Genomic DNA, 27,286 nt, shown 5'->3' on the forward strand with positions numbered 1-27,286 from the left:
TTACAATTCCTCCTCTTTGATTCTTGCTCTATTCCGACATTCTCGATCCATTCCAGTCTGGCTTCAGGCCTGGCTACAGCACAGAAACCGCTTTGGTCGCATTGACCGATGATCTCTGGAGAGCCAGGGATGGAGGCCACGCCTCCATCCTGGTACTCCTTGACCTCTCAGCGGCTTTCGATACCATCGACCATGGTATCCTTCTGCAATGACTGCAGGAGGTGGGGGTGGGAGGCACTGTTTTACGGTGGTTCTCCTCTTACCTCTCGGACAGGTCGCAGTCGGTGTTAGTCGGAGGGCAGAGATCGACCCCATGGCCCCTAACATATGGGGTGCCACAGGGTTCGGTCCTGTCCCCCCTACTTTTTAATATTTACATGAAACCGCTGGGTGAGATCATTCGGCGGCACGGGCTAAAATACCACCAGTATGCGGACGATACACAGTTGTATCTGTCCGCCCCGTGCCAACTCAATGAAGCAGTGGACGTGATGAGCCAGGGCCTTGAGGCTGTTAGAGACTGGATGAGGGTTAACAAGCTTGTGCTCAATCCAGATAAGACCGAGTGGCTGCTGTGCTTCCCTCCCACTAATTCGGCAAGTATTCCATCTCTCAGGCTGGGGGGTCAAATACTACGCCCCTCAGACAGGGTCCGCAACTTGGGAGTCCTCCTGGACCCACAGCTGACTTTTGAACACCATTTGTCAGCTGTGACCAGGGGGGCATTTGCCCAGGTTCGCCTGGTGCACCAGTTGCACCCCTACCTGAACCGGGAGGCTCTCACAACAGTCACTCGTGCCCTTGTGACCTCTAGGCTGGAGTACTGCAATATGCTCTACATGGGGCTGCCCTTGAAGAGTATTCGGCGACTTCAGCTAGTCCAGAATGCGGCCGCGCGAGTGATCGTGGGTGCACCTCATTTCACCCACACAACACCTATCCTCCGCGAGCTGCACTGGCTACCTGTCGATCTCCGGGTGCGCTTCAAGGTGCTACTTGTCACCTACAAAGCCCTTCATGGTATTGGATCTGGGTACTTGAGAGACCGCCTACTGCCAATCACCTCCACCCGACCAATTAGATCCCGCATAGCCCTTAAAACCTGGCTGTCCCGACAGGCCTGGGGCTAAAGACCTCAACCCCACCCGAATTGTATGAATGTTGTGCTTTTAACGATGTATTGTCTTATGTGTTTAACATGGTTTGTCCTCCCTTCCCTTTGAACTGTGAGCCGCCCTGAGTCCCCCCAGGGAAAAGGGTGGCATACAAATAAACTACCTATACCTACACCTATTAGCCTAAGGAAAAGTAATCAGCCTGAAATCAGTATTTATTTAATGTGTGATGAGAACATGACAGAAGAGAAGTAAACATAGACACACAATCTACCTAATTATATATAAAACTTCTATTGGGGTCCAGCAGTGGTCCCTTAACTGGATGTCCGATTCAGCTCCCCAGGAGATCTCCTCTGGCTTTGGTTCCTGCAGATCTTCTAAGGAACCAGGGAACACACATCATGGGCAATCTTGCACAATACGTTTAACAGCTTGCAGCACAATCACAACAGAGGAGATCTTTCCATCCTTGCTGGTGCAGGGCAGAGGTACTTCTTCCAGTATCACATTTAAAATCATTGAAAGAATTTAATGCTTAAGTCCAGGTCTAAAGATTTATATTCCCAGTTCTAGTCTAACACCTACCCATAATTTTATTGTACAAATTAATCCCTTGCACTGTAAAAATAAATATACACACACACACACACACACACACACACACACACACACACACATATATATATATACACATACATACATACATACATACATACATACATACATACATACATACATACACACACACACAATAATATAAAACATTTTTGTAACTAAAAATAAAAAAATCTCTCATTTCAGCGCAGTCAATCTTAAACCAATGATCCCATATGCTGCCCAAAAAGCATCTCCCGAAGAGAGCACTTGGGAAAGGAGATGGGTTTTTTTTAATTGGGGAAACAATCTAAATTTATTGCACAGGTATATTAAAAATTAAGGATTTCCTCTCATTGGTAGTCAAAGAGAAATTCCCCATGAGCAAGCAAAGGGAGAGAAAAGGGGAAGCTATCTTCCATGGAATAAGCATGACATCAAAACAAGATTATTCTGACTTTCTTCTCCAGCAGTTTCTGGACTCTCTTTGTCAAGTCACATGTCTTCCTACAGAGTTCTCCCACCCTCCCCAACATCAGATCTTTTTTTAAAAAAAATAAAAAATGGGGATAAATTATTAACAATCCTGATGAACCCTACTTTTATTCTACTTCCAACTTTCTTCATGATTCCTGATTTTGCAGGACCTCGGCTGTCTTCTTCTGGCTGTCAGTTCTTGCTATCATGATCACAATCGCTATCCATCCCAGAGATACTGTGATGAGCATAAGTCACTCGCTAATAAGTTGGGAAAGAGTCTACTAATAATAGCACCTATTACACCCTCATTAATTGATATTGTGCTCTTTTCCCTACAGATCAGCTATTCAAAGCTAAATGGGAAGTAGGTTTAATGGCTGATTGACTTAAATAATAGGATAGTGGAGGGTTATGGTTTTCAAAGCAAACCAGAGTGTACTCACACCACACGAGGAGAAGCACAATACCTTCACAGAGTCCCAAGAGAAGATAATATTTGTACCTCAGGGTTGAACTGTGGGATCCGTGGTGCTCTCTGAACTTGGTGGATTTCTTGCATATGTTTCAATACAAGATAACATCTTCACTGCTAGAAGGCAGTACTTAGGTAATCTAGAAGGCAATGTGGTTTGCTCTGGGTTTATACACAATTGGTTTGCTCTTTTAGTGTTGGTGGAAATATTTTTTTCTTTTTTTTCTTATAGTTCCTTGTTTACTGTTTGATTGTTTAAGCTCCATCCTAATAAGTTTAGAGTATAAATGTATTTAAATTATTAAGCAGCATCAATACAATTAAACTTCAATTAGGTTAAACTGTCATTGTGAACACTCCAGTGTTGATCCACCTTCCAGTATGTATGTAGTAACTTATTTCTTTGTTTAGAGCCTTTGGACTAAATTGGTTGTTCACTTTTTCTCTAGTTCCATAAATAAAAATAATCCAGAAATGCCGGGCACAAAAAATCAGGACCACACATTAAGTTCCAGTTAAGGTCATGCCTACACAGAAGACTCTGGTCAACTAATGGTCAACACTAAATTAGCACTAGATAAGAGAACTCAAGAGGGGTTGGATTGAGACTGTTTCTGGGAGTGTCAGGATTCTAGGCTGAATCCTCTCTTGACTCAACCCCCAAGCTATGCCTGCTCTTCTTCTATAAAAAAAATTGTGTGTCTGTTTAAATAAAGTTGAAATTTCAAGGAACAGGTAAAAAATCATACCTCTTTTAAATGCGAGTCAGACAAGTAGCACTTTTTGGTTCATAAAGTAGGTAAGTGCTTTAATCGGGCAAGATTTCTTCTATAAATGAAGAAACTACTCCACAAGTTGTTCTTGGTTCCTTTGGCCTTGATACTTTGTCCCTTCAAGTAGTTAAGTTTATCCCTTCTTTCCTAGTTAACAAATAATTAAATAGCCTTGAGCAACTGAGATATGTTCCCATAATATTCTTCTCTATCTGGTGAACCTCTTATTTCTGCTTTGTCATCTTCAGGACCAGGATAGCAAAGAGTTTTCTGAATTTTGCCATGCCATCTAATGTTCATCAAGATTTGCGCAGTTCTGGTCCCTAATCTTTTAAGCCCTTATGCCCTAAGTTGTCAAACATATTTTACAGAATTATCCCTATAACATTGGCACTGCAAGATACTCCGCTTCAGCAGAATTCAAACAAATTTATTCAATTAAATGCACTTTTTTCCTGATGCTACCTATACCAAGGAGAAGCACTTGCTGCTTCATTGACTCTGGCATGAAGATCAATGAACCTTTATGCCATTCTCTCCATTTTGTGAATTCTCAGAAAATGCTATACTTTATTAAGCTACACTGTATTTTATGAGTTGTTCATGAAATAGCTTAAATATTTTTTAAGTGCATGGTAAAACCTACCAGATGTTATGCTCGCTCAACAAAAAACTAAGATTGAGTTGGTGTGGATATGGAGAGCTTCTGAATTGGATGTGAAAGGGCTCAGTTTATAATCTGAAGGTTTAGTTCCTTGATACATCACAACATAGAGAAGCATTAATGCCTCCAAGAATATTCTGCAATATCTATAAGTAAACAATAAATAAGAAAGAAAGAAAGGAAGGAAGGAAGGAAGGAAGGAAGGAAGGAAGGAGAGAGAGAGAGAGTCTACAATAGACACATTTCTCCTGCCATTAATATAAAAATAAATAAACATATCTGTCACTGTCGTCTTATCCTTGCTCTGCTTTATGAGCCAAGGTGGCGCAGTGGTTAAATGCAGCACTGCAGGCTGACTGCTAGATCAGCAGTTCAGCGGTTCAAATCTCACCGGCTCAGGGTTGACTCAGCCTTCCATCCTTCCGAGGTGGGTAAAATGAGGACCCAGATTGTTGTTGGGGGCAATATGCTGACTCTGTAAACTGCTTAGAGAGGCCTGAAAGGCCTATGAAGCGGTATATAAGTCTACTGTTATTGCTATTATTATTGTTGTTACGCAATGGTAGACTGCCATGAACTGTGGAAAGGGGGATGAGGAAAGTGAGGCTTTGGGAATTGATGCTGCCCCAAAGTTATTCAGTTTGGAAGAAAGAGGGAGCTGCATATCAGGCTGAGCTTGGACTGACCATTATGAAAACATCTTGCATGGACTTGATTGGTTACAGCAGGGTGGGCCATGAAGGACAGTAAGGGGGTGGGAGGGTGGAAAAATAGAATTTAGACATTTTGGTGCACACCTCTCAGTTCTGGCTATGCTGCAATACACTTGATCGCTGGTAAATCTGTACCTAGGCGGCACAGTGGTTAAATGCAGCACTGCAGGCTACTTCAGCTGACTGCATTTCTGCAGTTCGGCTGTTCAAATCTCACCAGCTCAGGGTTGACTCAGCCTTCCATCCTTCCGAGGTGGGTAAAATGAGGACCCAGATTGTTGTTGGGGGCAATATGCTGACTCTGTAAACCGCTTAGAGAGGGCTGAAAGCCCTATGAAGCGGTATATAAGTCTAACTGCTATTGCTATTGCTAAACTGAAAGTCCGGGTTGCTCGTAGGGCTTTCTTTTTTTTTTTTTTGCGCTCTGGAGGCTTCAGGAGCTTCCGGAGGGCCTCTTGGGGGGGAGGCTGTTTACGTCCTCCCCAGGCTCCTAGAAAGCCTTTGGAGACTAGGGAGGGTGAAAAAAGCATGCCAAAAATGGGGGGGGAGTGTTGGTCGTGCGCACATGCATGCTGGGGTCATGCGCATAGCATTATGGGTGTGGCACACCCATGCACGACCCCCCCTGTGCTCCCCCCGCTTTTGGCACATGAGCCTCAAAAGGTTCATCATCACTGGGCTAGATGCTCAAGCAGGAGGCTGGACTAGAAGACCTCCAGGGTCTCTTCCAACTCTGTTATTCTGTTAAATCCCTCAAATGCAGTTGAGGTGCTACCTACCTCTCACAGGGAAGACAATGTGTGAATAATCAGTCCATGGGGGGAAAGCCCACTTTTTGCTCAGTTCCCTAGATATGTATTGGAGGTGGAAATCCATGGAGAGGGGCTGAATGATTGATAACACCCCACCTCAAACTCTCCCTTTCTCTGTTGGGTTCCACCTGTGCTTCACAAGCAGGAGCTCAAGCCCTCAACCTGAGCAAGGAAGAAGCGAAGTAGGTCATCAGGAAATACAGCTGGGAACAGCTAGTTCAGAACTTACATCTAAAGAAAATTTACCTTTCCAGTAAAAAAAGTAAGATGCTAAAGTATCTACCTAAATTTGCCCATTTTAAGAACCGAAGACCAAAGATATTTCAGCACTTGTAAAAAACAAAACAAAAAATGGAAAGTGAAAAACGACTTACAAAGCTATGGAATCGTATCATTACACCCTCCAAATGAGAGTTTTGATATTAGTTAATGTCATAAGTAAAATCAAATGACTACATAAGGTTTTATGGTTACTGCATTGACTACAATGAAATGGAAAACGAGCTACAAATATTTCCCACCATTTCCAAAACGGTGTAATTTTAGCTTAATTTTTGTATCCTAGCCAACTGCCTTGGGGGATACAAAACTGTGTAGCAATTTAAAGTTAGAATTTTGGTGCAAGGGGAGGGCACAAGAAGGAGGTAGAAAAATGGGAGAGCATGGTCCTTCCTAGTCAATTTCTAATGCATTAATAAGTACCATGACTTAGTTGCAAAGATTTATTGATGAGTTAGAAGAAAAAATAAACCAGGCCACCAAAGAACATGATGGTTGGACACCATCAAAGCTGACGCCAGCCAGAGCATAGAACAACTCAAAGAAACAGGGCAAGATCGGAAGACGTGAAGAAGCCTGGCCCATAGAATTGCCAAGAGTCGATCATGAATGAGTGGATAACATCTTCATTTGATGTTGCCACAGCTTGGCAATGCTTTGAATCATTAGACACTTTCCTTAATTTGTCCTGCTTTGAAGTGGTAAGGATGGAAGGGATAGAGCCCCCATTAAGTAGAATGGGGGCATCCTCATCCAGTTGTAGCTTTTATCACAACATCCTTTTATGCTACCTTAAGAACAGAGAGAAGAATTTCAATCAGATGTGAAGAAGAAAAAGACATGTTGGGTTGAAACCAATGAGCAAGTTGTAATATCAATTTAAAGATAGCAATAGCACTTAGATTTATATAACACTTCACAGGGCTTTCCAGTCATCTCTAAGCAGTTCACTAGTCAGTGTATTGCCCAGCAATCTGGGTCCTCTTTTTACTGACCTCAGAAGGATGGAAGGTTGAGTCAACCTTGAGCTGGTCAGGATTGAATTCCTGGCAGTGGGCAGAATTAGCCTGCAATAGGACATTCTAACCACTGTACCAACAAGGCTCCCATCAAGCCTTTTTTAAACAAAGAATCATTTTATTTGCTTTTCAGCAATGTCCAGCTTGGTGGGACATGGATGAATGATAAGCATCCAGGCAGGTGTGAGGCCTCCCTACTTCTGAAAACTGGGCTTTGAGAACAATCAACCAACGGAACAGCTTCCCTTCAGAAGTTGTGGGGGCTCCATCACTGGAGGGTTTAAAGAAGAGCCATTTATCTGAAATGGTAGAAGGTCTCCTGCTTGAGCAGGGGGTTGGATTAGAAGACCGACCTCCAAAGTCCCTTCAGCTCTGTTCTTCTGTAAAACATCTTTGATGGAGAGGCCATAAAAAGTACTGTAAGTGGGACTGCAGAATTTGATCCTAAATGAACAAAACCAGGGTCAGAGTGTTCTCTGTATTGGCAAGAAGAATCCATCCTTCATGTAAATGAGACTCCTGTCAATCTTGGCTTGAACTGAATGCTTGCCCAGATGCCTTCGCAGCTAAACTGAATGCTTGCCCAGATGCCTTCGCAGCTAAACACTATTCACTTTGCAAGTTCGCTTTTCCCTTCTTAATTTCAACATTATTACAGGGCTACAAATCACAAAGACACCACTGCCAACACTGTTAATTGGTTAGCTGTTGTGCTTGAAATTATGTATTTGCTAAAACAATATGCCACAATGATAGGGTGAAATATCCTAATAGAGTCCTTGTTCCTGGGGAATCCACATCCAGCCAATTTTTTAATGAATAAAATGAGAGGTTTGCAGGTCTCATAGAACTGAACCTTATCAGCTAGCAACTCATGTTTCTAATGAGGTGGAGTTTACAAACAGCTTGAGTTGAGAATGGATCTACGCCCATGTATCTCCTTCCAACATTTATTTTGTGGCTTCCTGAGACTCCCTAAAGTGGGTGGACCAAACATTTTAGCCTCCCTTTTCTGCATTTTTCAAAAATAGTTCTTTAAATGTAAGGTCCTTTACTGGATACCAATAAAAGAGAATATTTGTAGTTCAAGCTTGAATTGAGAGTTCGTTGGTGTTCTCTGAGCTTGGTTGTTTGCTTGCAGTTGTTTCATTACCAATGTTTCTGGGGTACTCACAAGCAGGAGACCTGAAACATCTCCATCATTTTATCTTCTGGATCTGGTATTTGGAGACCTGTTGCCCCCAACCCAGAGTTAACTTCAGGGTCAATAGCATCCCCCCACATGAATTTATCTAATCCGCTTTTACTGTCCTCTAAATTAGTGACCATCAATATGTATTTTCATTAACTCTTCTCCAAAGCTATTCCTGTATTTTAACCTATAGATTTTAAAAGTGGGTGTGACCATGTGAATCCTCATGTCCCTGTACCAGTGGTGAAATTCACATTTTTTTTACTACCGGTTCTGTGGGCGTGGCTTGGTGGGCATGGCAGGGGTAGGATACTGCAAAATCCCCATTCCCTCCCCACTCTGGGGCCAGCCAGAGGTGTTATTTGCTGGTTCTCCGAATTACTTAAAATTTCCGCTACTGGTTCTCCACAACCTGTCAGAACCTGCTGAATTTCACCCCTGTCCTGTAAACAACACAATGGGTGGCAAATGTTAGGTGAACTGGAATTACAGGTGGAGGAGCATATGTGCCTTGCTAAACTTAGAAAGCTCCGTCGTATGTGAATCTTCTAATTTGGTAAACTGGAATGATTGATTCAACCTGTCTTGTGTTCTATTTTTGTGGGTAATGAATGCAAAACAGGCTGGATTGTACGTTTAGAACCTGGATGCTGTTTTGAGTCCTCCCTTCCTGAGATTTAGATCCCATGTAAAAGTGATTGGAATGCATGGATTTTATGCTTCAAAAAGAAGTAGCAGTGAATGACATTATCAACAATCAGAAACAAAGGTAGTCCTTGACTTGTGACCATTCTTTTAATGACTGTTCAAAGTCACAGCATCCCTGAAAAAAGTCACTTATGACTAGTTTTCATGCTTACAACTGTTGCATCATCTCATGGATGCATGATTAGAATTCAGCTGCTAGGCAACCAGTCTGTATGTACAACTGTTGTAGCACTTTGGGATGGTGTGATTGCTAATTGCAACCTTCTCAACCAGCTTCCAACAAGCAAACTCAATGGGGGAAACTGGATTCATGGAATGGAATGGAAAAGATAGAATAGAATAGAATAGAATAGAATAGAATAGAATAGAATAGAATAGAATAGAATAGAATAGAATAGAATAGAATAGAATAGAACAGTATAGTATAAAATAGAGAATGGGGTGGGGTGAGGTGGAGTGGAGTGGAGTAGAAGACTAGAGTAGAATAGAATGGAACAGAATAGAATAGAATAAAATGTTATTGTCTCTTTAAATCAGTACACTAATCAATGTACATTAAAATGACATTTCTTTGCATTCAGCTCTCAAAAGATAACCATTATGCATATACCCACATACACACCCATATATGACACAGAAAAACAACACAGTCTACTTTGGATGTATTCATGGTGAAAAAAACCCAAATCTTGCAAGTTGCAAGCCAGACGGATGGTCTAGGGAACAAAGCTGTTACAGAATCTGGTAGTCCTGCTAGAAATACTTCAAAACCTCTTCCCAGAGGGGAGCAACAGAAACAGACTGTGAAGTAGGTGTGTGGGGTCTCTAACAATGCTTGGAGCTCTAAGCATATAGCACTTATAAGCTGTGTCCTGAATCACAGGGAGTGAGCTTCCTGCTATCTTCTTGGTTGTGCTCACCACTCTCTGTATGGACTTTCTATCTGCGGCACTGCTGCCACCAAGTCAAACAGGGTGTTGACCCTGAAGCTTACATATGTAGAGCCATGTTTTATTGTACTCATTTTATATTCTTTCTCTAAGCTTTTTCTAGGTGTTCTCTAAGGGGATCGAATGAGGCTTCAGGCTCGCCACATTCTAGCAGTAGGAAGGGAGGTTGTAGAGATAAGGGGGGATGTAATGGCTAGGTAGCATTCTTTTGCATGGGAACTGAGAAGGTGCCTGCAGATGGCTGAAGGTAGAGTTTGGACAGTTGGACTGCGAGCTGATTGGAGAATGTGACTGTGGGGGGAAGTTTCAAACTTTTGCTTTCTACTGGATGTAATTCCGGAGTTTGGTATGAGCCGGAATTATACTAAGACCTTGCCAATTTGCAGGGCTGCTGAGAGGATTATTAAGTGCTGGAACAAAGCTAATATGGCCCCCCTCACCTACACATGGACATATAAATCAACGTCATAATTGTACCGCAGGGAGGCCGACTAGGCCCCAAACTGGATGCTGGGTGTGCCCCTCCCAGCCCATTTTGCTCCCAGGAGGCTGTAGGGAGGCCTACTAGGCCCAAAATTGGGCATGAGGGGGGGGGGTCACATACCCATAAAGGTTATGTCAAATAAGGCTGCAAGGCGGTTTTGCTGTAGTCACAAAATATAGAGTATGAAGTATATATCCAATATTGTTTTTATTTTTAAAAAATTGGTTTTGTAATTTTTTTTTTAAATTTTCCCTTCATTGGTCCCCTTTGAGCTTCATGGGCCCTGGAACAATGTACACACACACACCTCTCCTCAGTCCTGCCAATATGATCTGTTCCTAATAAATGGACTTTGACTGAATGTGACAGTCTTGGATTGTTCATTCTGGGGACTTATTACTTGGAAGCTTGACACAGAGATGCAGTTCTCAATGGTACTCCTGTAAAAAGTGGCCAGGACAGAAAGAGAAAGATGTGCTCTCCTCATGATTTTATGATTTCTATGATTTTATTAACATTTGTAGGCCGCCCTTTTCCCTGAGGGGACTCAGGGCGGCTCACATAAAATCAGGGAGGGGAAGTACAAACAATAACATAGACACATATAATAAAAGTAATAAGCAACATACATTCATCATTCGGGAGGGGCAACTATCCTTGTCCCCAGGCCTGACGGGCTAGCCAGTTCTTGAGGGCTGTGCGGAAGGCCTGGACGGTGGTGAGGGTACGAATCTCCACGGGGAGTTCGTTCCAAAGGGTCGGGGCTACTACTGAGAAGGCCCTCCTCCTTGTAGTTGCCAGCTGGCACTGGCTGGCCGATGGAATACGGAGGAGGCCCAATCTGTGAGATCTAATTGGTCGCAGGGAGGTGATTGGCAGGAGGCGGTCTCTCAAGTATCCAGATCCACTACCATGCAGGGCTTTATGAGTGACTAATAGCACCTTGAAGCGCATCCGGAGATCGACAGGTAGCCAGCGCAGCTCGCGGAGGATAGGTGTTATGTGGGTGAACCGCGGTGCACCCACAATCACTCGCGCGGCCGCGTTCTGTACCAGCTGAAGTCGCCGGATGCTCTTCAAGGGCAGCCCCATGTAGAGCACATTGCAATATTCCAGCCTAGAGGTCACAAGGGCCCGAGTGACTGTTGTGAGTGCCTCCCGATTCAGGTAGGGTCGCAACTGGTGCACCAGGCGAACCTGGGCGAATGCCCCCCTAGTCACAGCCGTCAAGTGGTGGTCAAACGATAGCTGTGGGTCCAGGAGGACTCCCAAGTTGCGAACCCTCTCTGAGGGGTATAAAATTTGACCCCCCAGCCTGAGTGATGGAATATTGGTCGAATCTTTGGGAGGGAAACACAACAGCCACTCGGTCTTTTCTGGGTTGAGCACAAGCTTGTTAACCCTCATCCAGTCCATAACGGCCTCAAGGCCTCGGTTCATCACGTCTGCCGCCTCATTGAGTTGGCACGGGGCGGACAGATACAACTGGGTATCGTCCGCATATTGATGGTATCTGATCCCGTGCCTACGGATGATCTCTCCCAGCGGTTTCATGTAGATGTTGAATAGTAGGGGGGATAAGACCGAGCCCTGAGGCACCCCATATGTTAGGGGCCTAGGGGACGATCTCTGCCCCCCCACTAACACCGACTGCGACCTGTCCGAGAGGTAGGAAGAGAACCACCGCAACACGGTGCCTCCCACTCCCACCTCCCGCAGTCGTCGCAGAAGGATACCATGGTCGATGGTATCGAAAGCCGCTGAGAGGTCAAGGAGGACCAGGATGGAGGAATATCCTCCATCTCTGGCTCTCCAGAGATCATCGGTCAATGCGACCAAAGCGGTTTCTGTGCTGTAACCGGGTCATCCCACTCAGGACACTGGTTTGCACGCTTCACTAAGGATGAAGGGTAGAGAAACCAGTTCAGATTGTTAGTTGTCAGATTCAACATCTCACTAATTAATTTAACAACCATAGCCAAAAATCCTGCTTAGCAACGCAAATCCTGGTCCCCAATGTGGTCATAAGTCAAGGACTGCCTCTATGTGGATATGTCCATTTTAGTTCTCCTGTTTTCCATTTTCCTCACTGTAAATGCAGTTTGATCTGTTTCTATATCAGCAGGCAAATCCAAATAAAACATGTTCATCTAAGCATAAATATTGTTCCTAATATATGTTCTTACATAGGCATCTTGCAGTCTGTACATCTTTATTGTTTCCCATATATGAATTTTGTGTCCATATTTCTCCAGTATGTTTATAGTACAATACTTGTGTATATTTTGTTCTCAGGCATCACATTGCAAAACTCTGAAAATCCTGAATGTTGTCACACAGATCTCTTTCGCTCTGCATAAATATTAGAGGCATTAGATCTGCCACCTAGGATTTTCTAAATTCATTCTCTTTCTAGTAAGTGCAGCTTTGGTTCCATTTCAGGAATGAAATCTTACTTAGGAAATCCCAATGGATTTGCAAGCGAAGCTGAGATAGCTCAAAAGTAACAGGGTCAACATTTCTGCAGCAACCAACCTGAAGAGCTGAAAATGAGTTTACTATTACTGTGAAAGTATATTGATTAGTGCAAAAGAAAAGAGGCTGGTGTACACAAATTTAAAACTGTTCTTCAGCTGCTGAATCCAGTTTAACCACAGCTTCTAGCATTTTTTATCCAAGCAGGCAATTCAAAAACATCATGTATCTTTGTTTCTTTTTTGGACCTAAACTGAGTTAACTTATTCATAAAATTCTTGTCTAGTGCAACCGCTGGATTCCAACAGAATAACAGAACAGCTGTCTATTCAAGCTCTTAGGTGCATTCAGTAGATTTCTTTAGAAAAATTACCATTGTGGCATTCATTTCTATCAGTTGTGCACTTATGTTGTTTTGACAAAAGTGTTACATCCTGCAATTACCTCTGGTAATTGCTGGGTCTCATAACTGGAGGGGACGAATCAGCATACAGGGAAAAAGTCCAGAAGGTATCTGCATGGTGCTCAAAAAAAAACCCTCTTACATCTAAGTACTAGTAAAATAAAGGAGATGGTGCTAGATTTCCGGAAGCACAGAGAGGGACCTGCCCCACTGTACATCAAGGGGGAGGGGGGCTGTGTGGAGAGAGTTTCCTCTTTTAAATTCTTGGGAGTGCTTATTAGTCAAGATCTCACCTGGAAAAACAACACGTCCCTGATGATTGGAAAGGCCCAACAGAGACTTCATTTCCTTAGAGTCCTGCAAAAAAAAATCAGGCGGAACAACGGCTGATGACCTCTTTCTATCAGTCCACCATAGAAAGTGTCCTCACATATTGCATGACAGTATGGTATGCTAGTTTAACAGCTGCGGACAGGAACGCCCTACAGAGAGTGATCAGTTTGGTACAAAAATCCATTGGTTGCCCTCTAGCACCATTGGGTGACATCGCCAGGTCTCGCTGCTTTAGCAGAGTAAGGAAGAGACTCAGAGATGATTTACACCGTGGTCAGTGTCTCTTTGCACTTCTACCATCAGGCAGAAGACATCAAATTATAGCCAGCCAAACAAATAGGTTTAAAAATAGTTTCTATCCTTGGGCTGTCAGACTTTTAAATACAATCATAATCATTCCATGCACACGTGGAAACGTATGACTAGTTTTTTCTTTTTCTTTCTTTTTTTGTTTCTGCTATAATTTTGCATCAATTTCGTTGCATTTATTTTGTACAATGACAATAAAGACTATACTATGATGGTTGGATCTAATGAGCTAGTAAGGCTGTTGTTACATACTGACAAACAGTATGGAAGTTTCCACCAAGGTCCTCTGTTCCGGCAGGAAAATACTCAAAGGTGATTGGTTAAGACACCTGACAGATCCCTATAAAAGGGCTGCTGTCAAATAGAGGCTTTGCTGGATTGTACATGGTGTTGACTAATAAAGAGCTGTTGTTACTGTTAGCCTGAGTCTGCCTCATCCATTGCCTCATCCTGACCTAACAGCTATTTTTTCAATTAACTCAAAATGTCTCAAGAAAATGTCTTTTCTTGTGGGGGAGGGGGTGACGACGATGTTTCAGTATGTATTTGGCTTAATATTTGACAATTGTTGACTCCCAGCTTCATGAAGCAGCAGCATCGATGCAGTGAACATGAATTTGGGCAGACTCCAGGAGACATTGAAGGACCGGAGAGCCTGGCATGCTGTGGGATTGTGATATTTTAGATACAACTCAACAGCAACAACAAAAGCACCACATAAAATATTTCAGATTATTCATATGAAAACGTTCTCTCTTGCAGTAGCTTCAATCAGAGGCGTCCCACCAGAAAGCTAGCTAGCCCACCGGTAGGGAAGACTAAGTGTAGCAGTGGTGGGTTCCAGCTCCCGTTGCAACCGGTACACTGCAACGGGGCTGGGCATCTACCACATGCACACGAGCAGCACACGCATGTGTACCCACTGCCCGCGATGCTCCAGCTGCTTGGTGGAGTATCACGCAGGCACCGTACGCCCCGTACGCAAGCACAAATACCCCAGTCGGTTCAAATAGAGGTAAGGAGAGCGGGCAGGTGGGTGGGCCCTCTGGAGCACCATACTGGAACGGTACCTGGTGCTCCCAGCAGGCACCGGTACGCCCATACCAGGGTGTACTGGTCGTATCCCACCACTGAAGTGTAAATAGTTCTAGATTCTGTCTAGAAGTAAGAGAGCTTTCACATATCACTCCATTCAATTAATTGAAATACTTTACATGGACAGTTCTTATTTGCTGCTTTCATCTGTCTTAACATCCACTCACTCCCATCATATTACTTTTAAAGTCAGCAGAAAAGGAATTTAAAAAACATTAAAGAAATTAAGTAGGAAATAATAAGAAGGAAAGTAAATACCAATACCAATCTCTTCTTGAAACCTCAGAGATGGATCACCCACAACTTCTGGAGGCAAGCTGTTCTACTGATTAGTTGTTATCACTGTCAGGAATTTTCTCCTTATTTCCAGATTGCTTCTCTCCTTGATTAGTTTCCATCTGTTGCTTCTTGTCCTGCCTTCAGGTCCTTTGGAGAATAGGTTGACCTTCTCTTCTTTGGGGCAGCCCCTCAAATATTGGAACACTGCTATTGTATCTCCCTTAGTCCTTCGTTTCACTAGACTAGACATACCCAATTCCTGCAACCATTCTTTATATATTTTATTATTTCTATAATTTAATCTAAATAAGTAAAACAATCTCAGTATAATTGCTTTGTAGTATGCATTCACTAATATATTTGAAATCTATTATTTTTTGCAGCCCTTCTGTTTCCAAACATTTACTTGACCAGCCTTGAAAACCAGAAACTGAACTAAAGCAGGTTTGAGTTCCCAAGATGTTGTTGAAAATACAAACCCTTGCAGCCAGATTGAGCATGTTAGATAAGGTAATGGAAAGGCACACTCAGGCTTAGGCAACAACAGCTCTTTATTCAGGGGTGGGTTTCAGGCGGTTCGCGGCGGTCCCCGTGAACCGGTTGGTCGGCGAACCCGGAAGTAAGTAACTTCCGGGAACGCCGAAGGATCCACCCGCCCACGTTTCTTACCCGGTTTTGACGAGTTCTGCGCTCCCACACATGCGCAGAACGCATACAGCGCCTGCACGATCCTCCAGGAGCAGCTGGAGCATCGCACAGGCGCTAGTACGCATGCGTGCACTGCGCGCGTGCACGAGGATGCTGCTGGCCCCGTTCCAACCGAACCAGTTGGAACGGGGCGAGAAACCCACCCCTCTCTTTATTGCAACTGAACAAGTATGTACAATCCAGCAAAGGTTCAGTCTGACAGCAGCCCTTTTATAGGGAGCTGTCAGACCCTTTGACCAATGAGATTAAACCTCTGTTCCCACCGGAACAGAGGACCTTGGTGGAAACCACTATAACAGTTGCTAATATCTAACAGAGCACATTGCCAGTATGGGAGGATTCTGGAATATGTAGTTTAACTACAGCCAGAAGACAAACAGCAAATTCCCTGCCCTTGAGCCAGGAGGATGTTCATTTATTGGGAAAAATAAGTCCCAGAACCTTTTGGGTGCAGATTTATTTTGCTTTTGCAGTGATCTCTGGCTCCTAGCCATTAGATCTCATCAGCAGTGACCATGCCTATTTGTTCAACACGGAAGAGAACAGAAAAAGACTTTGGGCCTGCTAAGCTGCAGTGGGCTTTTGTTATGCTACTGCTACCTGTGCTGGGTATTTAACGACCCATTCAGAATCGCTAAGGGCTAACATTGTCATAATCCTCTCAAGCAAGACTAGTGATGGCCAAATCCTTTCTGGTGGATTTATCAAGCAAAAGTGGAATCAGAGGAAGGAAGAGGGAAAGGGTGACATGACAGCTGTTTCAACAACTTAGGAAAAAATGAGACTCAGAGACTAGCTTAATGGATAGAAAATGTAGTTCTAGGTGGCAGGGCTTTCTTTTGCCAAGAAAAGGAGCGATAAAAACACTTCAGAGTGTCTTTGTGGGAAACAGGAGAAACTAAAGGATTTGATGTTTCTTTGATGTTTGAGACCCTAAAATGTGAAGGTAACTTCACAGAAATAAACAGTAGTCCAAGATCAACATATGGATTTGGGCACAAAAAACCACAAAAACATGGCTCTAAAGATCAGAATTTTGAGCAGGCTTGGATGTGAAAATGGGAATCGTGGGCAGCAGCCACATTCCCTTGAGAGAGGGTCCTCCAGAGATGGGAGCCTTCTGACCCTGTCTTTGCAATCCATTGAATCAGGGTCTTCCATTTGGGCTCCATTACTTTGTTGTTATTTCCCTGTATCATTGTGGCAAGACAGAATCAAATTGAACAGTAAATAATGAATTTGGCCTTCTGGCAAAGCAACACCCAAGGTAACCATCACAAAAGCCTGCTGGTCCTGCAAAAGAGCCTTGGAGACTTAGAGGGAGAAGGCTAGAAGGGAAACCAGAAGGAAATGTGCTCCTAATGTGAGAGGCCAGGCCAGGCCACAGTTCTTGACTTGTGTAATCAAACCACTGAAGTGGTAATTAAAAGAAGCTTCAGGGTCATGTGATGTGTGGATGTGATCTCTAGGCCCAATGTACTGAAACTTTGCTTTATTTGTAAAAATAATAAAGGTCGGATACAAATGAATGAGAAAGAATGAATATAATGTGGTTATGCTTGGGGAGGGAGATTAAAGCCCCACTTGAGATTATATGGATATTTTTTTCTTTCCTTTTTTCCCCCACACAGTTTTGTCTTCCTTGCCACCTTGAATCTTCATGTTTGTTTTTTGTGATTTTCTGCAAACCACCCCGAATTGCTGGAGGTTGGGCAAGCCTATAAAATTACCTAATAGCAACAACAGTCACAGCAATAATAATGATTCATTCTTGCATGGATGTTTGGTACATTGTGTTACTCAAGCCCACCCTATTTGGCTAATTCACGATCCTGTGCATTGTGTGGTCTCTCCGGACTGGGTTAATTCATGGCAAAGTTAAAGATGTGGCATGCACATAGTCCATTTACAGTATAAGAAATAAGCATTTTATTTTTCTATCAGATAGCAGACTTGTTGTCTTTTTCTCTTAGCCTAGTTGAATAAAGCTAAGGAATAAAAGTGATTTTTGTTTGTTTCCTCTAAAAAGGCTAATGAGCAGATTATGCAGCAATAAATGTTGTTTTCATGGTAATGGCATAATTGCCATTAGCGTGGAAGCCAAAGGGTGGTGGATTTATTGTTTTCTATTGTCTGATTGTTGGAATGGTGAAGTGTCAAACCTGATGATACAATGGAGGATGTTTTTTCTGCCTTCCTGGTGGATTTTCTGAGGCTTTTAAATTTCTCTTTACTTACGTTAATCTCTTTAAGCACCCATTGGTTGCATTAAAAACAAAGGTGAGTCTGTTTTTGACAAGGTCTCAAGTCACTTGGTCTTTTGTTTGATTTTAGCTATTTTACTAGTTCTATTGATAGGGTTTTTATGTTCAGTTTCCACTGAGAAGAAACAGTTAAGCAAAAATAGACAACTCTGTATGTGTGTGTGTCTGTATGTCTCTCTCTGTGTGTGGTGCATGCAGATAAAGAACATGTGGAATCAAATATTTCCCCTCAACCTGAATATTCGGTGTTCACATATATATTTTAATGATCACTTGGACCAATTTGCAAAGTCTGACTAGGTAGGCTGAGAGTTCTTCTTTTGATCACTTCAGCAAAGACTCTATTTGAAATTGCTTAAACTGAGGATTTCTAACATGCCCCTTGTGTAGCCATTCTGCATTTCAACAAGTACTATTTGGCAAAACCTCTTCTTCCAAATGTAGATGCTCATTTGTTACTAAGGATTGGGGGAGGGGTGTATAATTCTTCTCATAAAGGCTCAGATAAAAAGAGACAATCTGTATTTTGGTTGTTTGAGCTTAATGCAAATATTCATTACCAAACAAGGTAACAGCATCACATGCTAGTGAATGTGGAGTTTACTGTAATTTGCTTAAAACTAGGAGGGCAAACCAAGCTCAGAAAACACCAAGAACCCCTCATTTCAACCCTGATATCCCCTTCTATTGGAAGCTACAGTATTGTTCCTTAGAAAGTAAAACTGTTAAGCAATAGTAGGGGGGGGGGGTTAAATGAAAGAAGAGTGAAACTCACTTTAAATTAAATTGCCTCTGCCTATTAAACCCATTCACCCAGTCAGTTCAGAATGATATTTATGGGAACAATTTCTTCATTGTAAAAATGGAAATAATTTGGTGTTTATAGCAGGGCTATTAAATCTGGAGTGGAAAGACCAGAAAGCCACTAAATGTCAGCAAAGCGATCCAAAACTGGCTTGAACCTCTGTTGAACCTCTGGATGTTTTCCACCCAGATTTGGTAACCTTCGTTCATTAGATAACTTGTCCTCTTTCTTCTGGACTCTGATACTAGGATGGTTCCTGAAGAAACTGCAATACACTGATCCCAATACACACCCTAAGAGGCCTAGTCTCGCATCTTCTACCCATCAATCTAAGCACCTGTGTATCAAGTCTTAAACAATATTTTCAGATTTTACAAGAAGATAGAAATCCATTGTAAATGATCATAAAATCCATGCATCATTTAACAATTAGTAGAACAGGTTGCTTTCTCAAAAGTAGATAAATTACACGAGACCTGATCTGATCATTAATATCTGGAGGAATCCTATTTCTTTCAATTTCTCAAAATTGGTCTCTTGGCAATTTTCCCGCTCCTGATATTGCCAAAGTTCCTGAAAAACGTGCACATTTCTGAATTGGGGAAGAGAGTTTAACATGCCTTTAATGCCTTTATCATTAAGAGATTTCCACATAAATTTAGTTGTAGAATCACAGACTGATAGGGCTAGAAGGGACCTTCTACTACAACCCTCTGTCCAAAAGAGCAGTGTTGATACTCTCCCGGACAAATATTCTCCAGTCTTTTCCTGAACGATGGAAAATTAAGATTAGGGTTATAGGTAACAGAATAACAGAGTTGGAAGGGACTTTGGATGTCATCTAGTCCAATTCCCTGCATGATCAGGACACCGTATCTCATTTCAGACAAATGGTTGTCCAATCTCTTCTTTAAAAACTTCCAATGTTGGAGCACACACAACTTCTGGAGGCAAGTTGTTCCACTGATTAATTGTTCTCACTGTCAGGAAGTTTCTCCTTCATTTCAGTTTGCTTCTCTGCTTGATTAGTTCCCATCCATTGCTTCCTCTCCTGCCTTGAGATGTTTTGGAGAATAGGTTGACTGCCATTTTCTTTGTGGCAACTCTTCAGATATTTGAACATTGCTATCATGTCACCCCTAGTCCTTCTTTTCATTAGATTAGACACAACAAGTTCCTGCAACCTGTTCTGCATTCTTTATAGAGTCTCAACATGTTTTTTACATTGTAGTGACCCAAACTGGATGCACTATTCCAAATATGGTCTTACCAAGGCCTTATAAAATGGTACTAAATGATGCCAGTAGCTCACAGGACCAAATCAGATCATATGGTAAGACTTTAACCAAGAAAGGCATTGAGGTAAATGCCTTTAGTTAATAATGTGGAAATTGTTGATTTAAGGAAACAATAAAACAGATTTGTCTGTGTGTGTACAGATAAATTTTGTCTTCCTGCTGCATTCTAAATGTTTTCTGGAGCTGGGAAAGCCTAGGAAGCTGAAGAAAATGAAGCCCCATTTCCCTCCCTTTGCGACAAGCGGATCATGTTGCTTTATGAAGCAGCTTCCAGAGGGAGCTTTGAAAATTAAATATCTTTCTCACCATGAGGTCCCAGGAACAAATGCTGCAACAAATCACAGCTTTAAATGTTATCGGGATAGTAAAAACAGAATGTTTTTCACTTTTGTCCCAGGTTTTCCTAAGACAGAATCCCTAAAGTTGCTACATTAGTTCTCAGAAGGGTACAGAATATCTCATGTTAACCTCCCTTGAAATCCCCTGCACAGCTTGATCTAACAAATTGGAACATAATAAAAAACTTTGGTTTTTTACTCAACAATCCAAAATTTGTCAATGTTCACCAAGGAACCCTTTTCTCTCGTGGATTTTAATTGTCCAGGAAAACACAATGTTGTGTCCTGATTGCACAATACAATCAATATGATTTCACCCTGTACTTCAGTCTAAATAAAATGTTGGGTTTGGATAAGCTCTTAATTATATTGTTCATTCAGCACACATGCATTGTGGCTTTTAAATGTCTTTTCAAATGGCGCTGTTAAAATTGCCAAGCTTGACAACTGCTCAGTCTAAACAAAGTCAGAAAGTTTCAGGCTTAGGCATCTTCACAAATTGCACGGTGGAAGTTGGTTGCTTCTCATGGTGAATAAAAGACTATAAGTGTTTCAAATTAATTTCCCCTTTCAGGTCTTTTGAAAGAATTTACAATGTATGAGCTACACTGGTTTGGATGAAAAGTATTGCATACTTTGCTGCTGTAGAATATAGTCACTGAGGTATTAAACCTTCTGTATGAAGAGTACACGTAAAGTTTACATCTAGAGTATACAAGTGTTGAACTTCACAGCGCTTGTGTGACAGCCAAGCTACATGTCTTTCATCCATAGAATTGTCTTCAATGGGCATAGCTACAGTGCCCAGCAGACCAAGGTAGCACTTTCAAGCCAGTCTTGAAAGCAGAGGTGGTATTTGGCCAGTTCTGACCAGTTCTGGTGAGCCAGTAGTGGAAATTTTGAGTAGTTTGGAGAATTGGCAAATACCACCTCTGGCTGGCCCTGTCCCAAACCACCTCTCAGCTGATTGGCTAGAAGGAAAAAAAATCAGAGTTCGCTTTTCAGCCAGAAGATCGTTTGGTGAAGAAGAAGAAGAAAAACAAGATGCCGTCACTTTAAATTGACAAGCCAAGAAACAGCTGCTGGAAGGAGGCTTTTAATTGCAGAAGCAAGTGACATTAGTTTCTGGGTCAGCTGAACAACAAACTGCATAAGAGGAGGGATTCTTATATGGTTCTGTGTTTTTGAAGTTTTGGGGTTTGTACAATATGGGTTTTGTGTTTCTAAGAGGGTTTGGGCAATTCCCATTGTGAAATATCCTGTCTTGAATGGGTTTTCTACCGATCTGCTTGCCTGCTTGTAAATGGAACTAAAGGTCCACTTTCTATAGGCTCACGGTCTCCAAGCACTGGGAGCCATTTCCTTGTTACGGCCAGAATGTGGAATGAGCCTCAGGCAGGTTTCTTTCTTAGCAGCTTGAGTTTCCCTGGCTTTTGTGGGAGCCTTTTCTTAGGACTAATGTTTTATTTGGGGAAATGAAGAGGGGGAGTGTCAATTCCTTCCCACCACAGGTTAGTGGGGTATGGAGGGAATGGGGATTTTGCAGTATCCTTCCTCTGCCATGCCCACCAAGCCACACCCACCAAGCCATACCCACCAAGCCACACCCACAGAACTGGTAGTAAAAAAACCAAATCCCGCCACTGATGGAAAGGGCAACATAGGTTGATGTAGGCAGGTGATGCATTTAATATATAGTTCAGATCTATTGTTTACTACTACAAACTCCTCTTCTTGCCAGAAAAAAAGGTGAACTGGAAAAATCCAACCTAAAACTAAAGAGACATTTCAGTAATCTTAGATACCACCATGGTGGGTACCTGAATGGTAAATGGATGGAAACTAATCAAGGAGAGAAGGAACCTAGAAATAAGGAGAAATTTCTTGGCAGTGAGGATAATGAACCAGTGGAACCAGATTGCCTCCAGAGGTTGTGGCTGCTCCATCACTGGAGGCTTTTAAGGAGAGTTTGGACAAGCACTGGTCTGAAATGTTATAGGCTCTCCTGCTCATGCAGGAAGTTGGGCTAGATAGATCAGGGGTGAAATCAACTTACCTTCACTACCTGTTCGCAAATGTGAGGGTTTTGCTCGCATGCACCACCTCCGCGCGTGGGCAGGACCTTCCGCGCATGATCAAAGCATCAAAAACGGGACATGATGACATCCGGGTGGGTGGGCAGAGCCTCTGGCCACCCCCGCTACTGGTTCACCCAAACCGGATAGAACTGGCTGAATTGCACCACTGGACTAGATGATCTCTAAGGTCCCTTCCAACTCTGTTATTCTGTTATCTATACCCTTAAGCACTGAGAAAAGTGATTTACAACTATTTTTCACACTTAACAACATGTAACAGCATCAACATTTGGACAGAATTCTGTCTTGCTTAGGAACATAAATTTTGGGTTTAGTTGTGGTCAAAAGTCATGGCCTGCCCGGACTAGCAGAACTCTCTTTGAAATGCCGAGATTTACTATCAAAACAAGAGCAATGATGCATAATCCAATTTAACAAACACAGAAGTATCAGGAGGCAAAGTATTACCTCCCATTTAATTATCCCCAAATGGTGTAGGAATGAAATAGAGGAGGATTATAATAAAATAAATGTCCTGAATAAAACACATGTATCAACCAGCACGGCCCTTCTCTGCCTCTTCAGCTATCTGGTAAATGTAGAGTCAACTTACCCAAAGGACCTTGAGTGTTGTTGAAGAGGAGAAGATAGGAGTGGATCAGGGACTGACTCTAGCAGATGAGTGGGCGGCACCTGAGGGAGGAGTCCCATGTGCCCACAAGAGATCAAAGTCTAACCCATCTCAAATTCCGTTGACTCTTTTCAACCGCCAATTTCCTTTGACTGTTACTAGTTGCAGATTCTTATTCAGGGCTAGAGTGGAATAAATTTGTACTCCTAAACTTGAGACTGACTGAGGGAAATGTAACACAATAAAGGCTGGTTCTCAGGGGCCTCTCTGAACTTGGTGGTTTTCTTGCAGATGTTTCATGACCCAAACCAGGTAACATCATCAGTGCATCATCAGTGCTCTGGTTTGGGTTATGAAAGGTGATCCCATAGTTCAACCCCAGCTACAAATATTCTCCTTTGAAGAGCCAAGGTGGCGCAGTGGTTAAATGCAGCACTGCAGGCTACTGCTAGATCAGCAGTTCAGCGGTTCAAATCTCACCGGCTCAGGGTTGACTCAGCCTTCCATCCTTCCGAGGTGGGTAAAATGAGGACCCAGATTGTTGGGGGCAATATGCTGACTCTCTGTAAACCGCTTAGAGAGGGCTGAAAGCCCTATGAAGCGGTATATAAGTCCACTGCTATTGCTATTGCTATTGCTATTGGCTATTCGTTCTGGGCTGCAAACATCCAATGACCACGAGGATGGAAGCAAACCCTTAACCTTTTCTGTAACTGGAATTTGCAGAACTTCCTGCAACTGAAGTTTTTCCAGCCTGGATTCATTCAGAACATTTGGAGTCTGTCTGGTTAAGAATTGTGGATTTTGCAAGCCTGGGGAGATGACCAGCTCAAATACAATAGACTGACTCTTTTCATGTGCCTTTAATTTCAATTTTTACACAGTTTCCATAAAGCAATTTATAGTTGGCTATGAACATACTGAGCGGAATGGGTTTGGGCTAACTTAATGTGATGGTAATAATAAACTTGTTGGAATAATTGGGGCAAGGCAATCATAATTAATGAAGTAATTTATTTTCTCTTATGATAATATATACACACACACAGAGAGACACACACACTCGAAGGAACTGTATTTTTAAAATCAGTTCATGACTACTTTACTAATGTTTCCCCTTCTCTTTCTTTTCTGCTTTGTTTCCATGCTTTCCTTGGTACGCTCACCATTTAGGAATTGAATTCATGGGTAAGTTTCTCTTTTCTGTTTACATTTTGTATATCAGATTTGTTTCTTGCACCAAGCAAACTAGTTTCCCCAGGGGAGCTCAAATGGCTCAAGTGGGGAGAGGGGGAAGATACCTGGGAATCCCCCTAAGTATGCAGCCAAAACAATGGCTGTGTGATAGGATGCCTTAAGTGAAAATGACCGACCCCAAATCACACAGCTTAGTTGTCAGTGGGGAGCAGGTGGTGTTTCCCAATCCTTTTAATTACAAACAAAAATTTTAAGATTGTTTATGTTTTAATTCATTGGGTTTTTTTTATCCCTGTGGTGAAGCTAAAATGGTGTAGCATTGAAAGAGAGAGAAGATGAGAAAGAAACTCTTTGAAATAAGGACAGAAAGAAACCTTCAGGCTTTCAAAATGCTGTTCTTGTATCTTCTGATGGTTTCAGTTCCAGTGGGACTGGCAGGCTTTGTTTCTTGACCCAGCCTATCTGGAAAGGCTGGTCTCAGTCTTGAAACTCTCCCCAATTTTCTCTCTCCCTTTCTTACACCTAAGAGAATCAAAGCAGGGCAAATGTCAACCCTTTTCTCACACCTTCCTCTCTTTCAGAGCTGAGGGAATGTTTATATACCTGCTCCTGCATTCCTCTTTCAAGATTGTAGGTGGATTGGATTGGGTTGGGTGGGCTGGGCTGGTTTGAGAGATGTATTTTAGACAAGTTTGCGGTTGCTGCTGCTGCTGATTGGTCAGATTTCCATTTTCTTTATTCATCTTGTAATGTGTTGGTACATTTTTATTTTACTTATCTTGTAAACTGCCCAGGGGTTGTTTGGGAGTTGCATGACACTATGAATGAATGAATGGAAGGGAGGGAGGAGGAAGGGAGGGAGGAAGGAATACATACCTACATGCATGCATGCATGCATGCATACATACGTACGTACGTACGTACATACATACATACATACATACATACTTCTTCAAGGTCACCTCCGTAGTTCTTGGCAAAGGCCGTTTAAAAAGAATGTAGAGAACAGAAACATCAACTGCGTCCTCCAGAGGTTTAGTTTGGTTCTTTTTTGAAGCAGGACTACGTGGTCAGAGAACGTAGGACTTCCTTTGGTCATTGATCCCCCACACACACACACACCATCAGAAGCAAAAATTTGAAAAACGGTTTTGAACAAATGTCTCCTTCTTTTTGCAATAGAAGTCAAAGGATGTAGCCCAGAAACATGATTTCTGTTATCTGGAAGTTGTCCTTCAAAGTCTCTAGTATCTTCAGCATCTGCAGTGCACATAGATGGTTTTGTAGGCACAAGCTGCTAGTGGTAGTGGTGAGGAACAGACACCTAGACTGCTAATTTATTTGTAGGACTTAGTGTTACTGGTAACACACCCAGAAGAATGCTTTGTTCTTGCATTCTACAGAAGGACATTTAAAAAAAGAAAACAACATATTTTCCTACTGAAACTTTGGAAACAAAGATGATAAGGCAAGCAACACATTATGAGTGATTCACTTTGAGAGTGATTCATTCAAATTACTCGGTCAAAACCAGGTCAGCAAATAATAGATCATTTCATATTGCATCTAGTTTTGGTCATATACAAATATATTCAGACTCTAGAAAGTGTGCAGAGAAGAGCAGCAAAGATGATTAGGAAGTTGGAGGCTAAACCACATGATGAACAGTTGCAGGAATTGGGCGTGTTTGTCTAATGAAAGAAGGACTGGAGATTACATTATAGCAATCTTCCAATATTGAGGGGCTGCCACAGAAAAGAAGGGATCAACCTATTCTCCAAACCTCCTGTATCAAGACAAGAAGCAACAGATGGAAACTAATCAAGGAGAGAAGCAACCTAGAACTAAGCAGAAATTTGCTAATAGTTAGAATAATCAGTGGAACAACTTGCCTCCAGAAGCTGTAGATGCTCCATCACTGGAAGTTTTTAAGAAGATATCGGACAGTCATTTATTTGAAATGATATAGGATCTCCTGTTTAGGCAGGGTGTTGAACTAGAAAACCTCCAAGGTCCTTTCCAACTCTGTTATTCTGTTCTGTGCTTTACTAATCATAGCTTCAGCTGCTTCTCTGGGACTTCCATGAGGATCTCAGTGTACACAACACATGTGGAGAAGCTATTGGTTTCAAAATATCTGGTAAAACCACCAGTTTCGATGGATTTCCTGAGCACTAAGGCAGATGTTTGTATAAGGCTACAAAGCAGAATAGGATGGGACGGGACGGAAGAGAACAGAACAGAACAGACTCCATGGTCTCTCTCACAGTTTCTGCTATTAAGCCTGGTTTCACCTAGTCTGCATGTGTACTTTTGGTTTTTCTTGCCTAAGTGTAAGACTTTACTTTTCTCTACGTTGAATTTCATTTCATTAGTTAGGGCCCAGGGTTCAAAATCCATCTGGATCTTGAGCCTATCATCTAGGTCAGGGGTGTCAAATTCGTGTGATCACAGCATCATCACATGATGTATCAGGACTTTTTCCCCTTCACTAAATCAGGAGGGGGCAAGGGGGGCAGCACATGATGCATCCGGCCTCCGGGCCCCAAGTTTGACAGGCCTGTCAGAGTGTTAGCTATTCCTGCAAGCTTAGTATGATCTGTAAATGTGATGACTTCCCCTTCTATTCCCTCGTCTAAGTCTTTTATACTCAGTGTGAATATAAGAACAAGCTAAGGTACTAAGCAATCAAGTTTAGGAATACTGATTAATTCACAGGACAGAGCAGCAATATTTGCTCCAATCAGGAGGTTTATCTGGGATTGTTAACAGAGATGCCACAGCAACAGAACGGAGTCTTCAACACTACTTGTGC

General features: G+C 42.4%; 1 protein-coding gene across 2 annotated transcripts in view; it reads left to right on the top strand.

Annotated features, from left to right (window-relative positions):
* Positions 1 to 27,286, top strand: part of NRG3 (neuregulin 3) — a 599,640-nt gene that overhangs the window by 502,776 nt on the left and 69,578 nt on the right. For both annotated transcript variants that reach the window (XM_032231486.1, XM_032231485.1), the window contains one exon: positions 24,441 to 24,462. In XM_032231486.1, coding sequence (XP_032087377.1) covers positions 24,441 to 24,462 — 22 coding nt within the window. The remainder of the gene's footprint in view (positions 1 to 24,440; positions 24,463 to 27,286) is intronic.

Source organism: Thamnophis elegans, chromosome 15, assembly GCF_009769535.1.
Source record: "Thamnophis elegans isolate rThaEle1 chromosome 15, rThaEle1.pri, whole genome shotgun sequence".
NCBI lineage: Eukaryota > Metazoa > Chordata > Lepidosauria > Squamata > Colubridae > Thamnophis > Thamnophis elegans.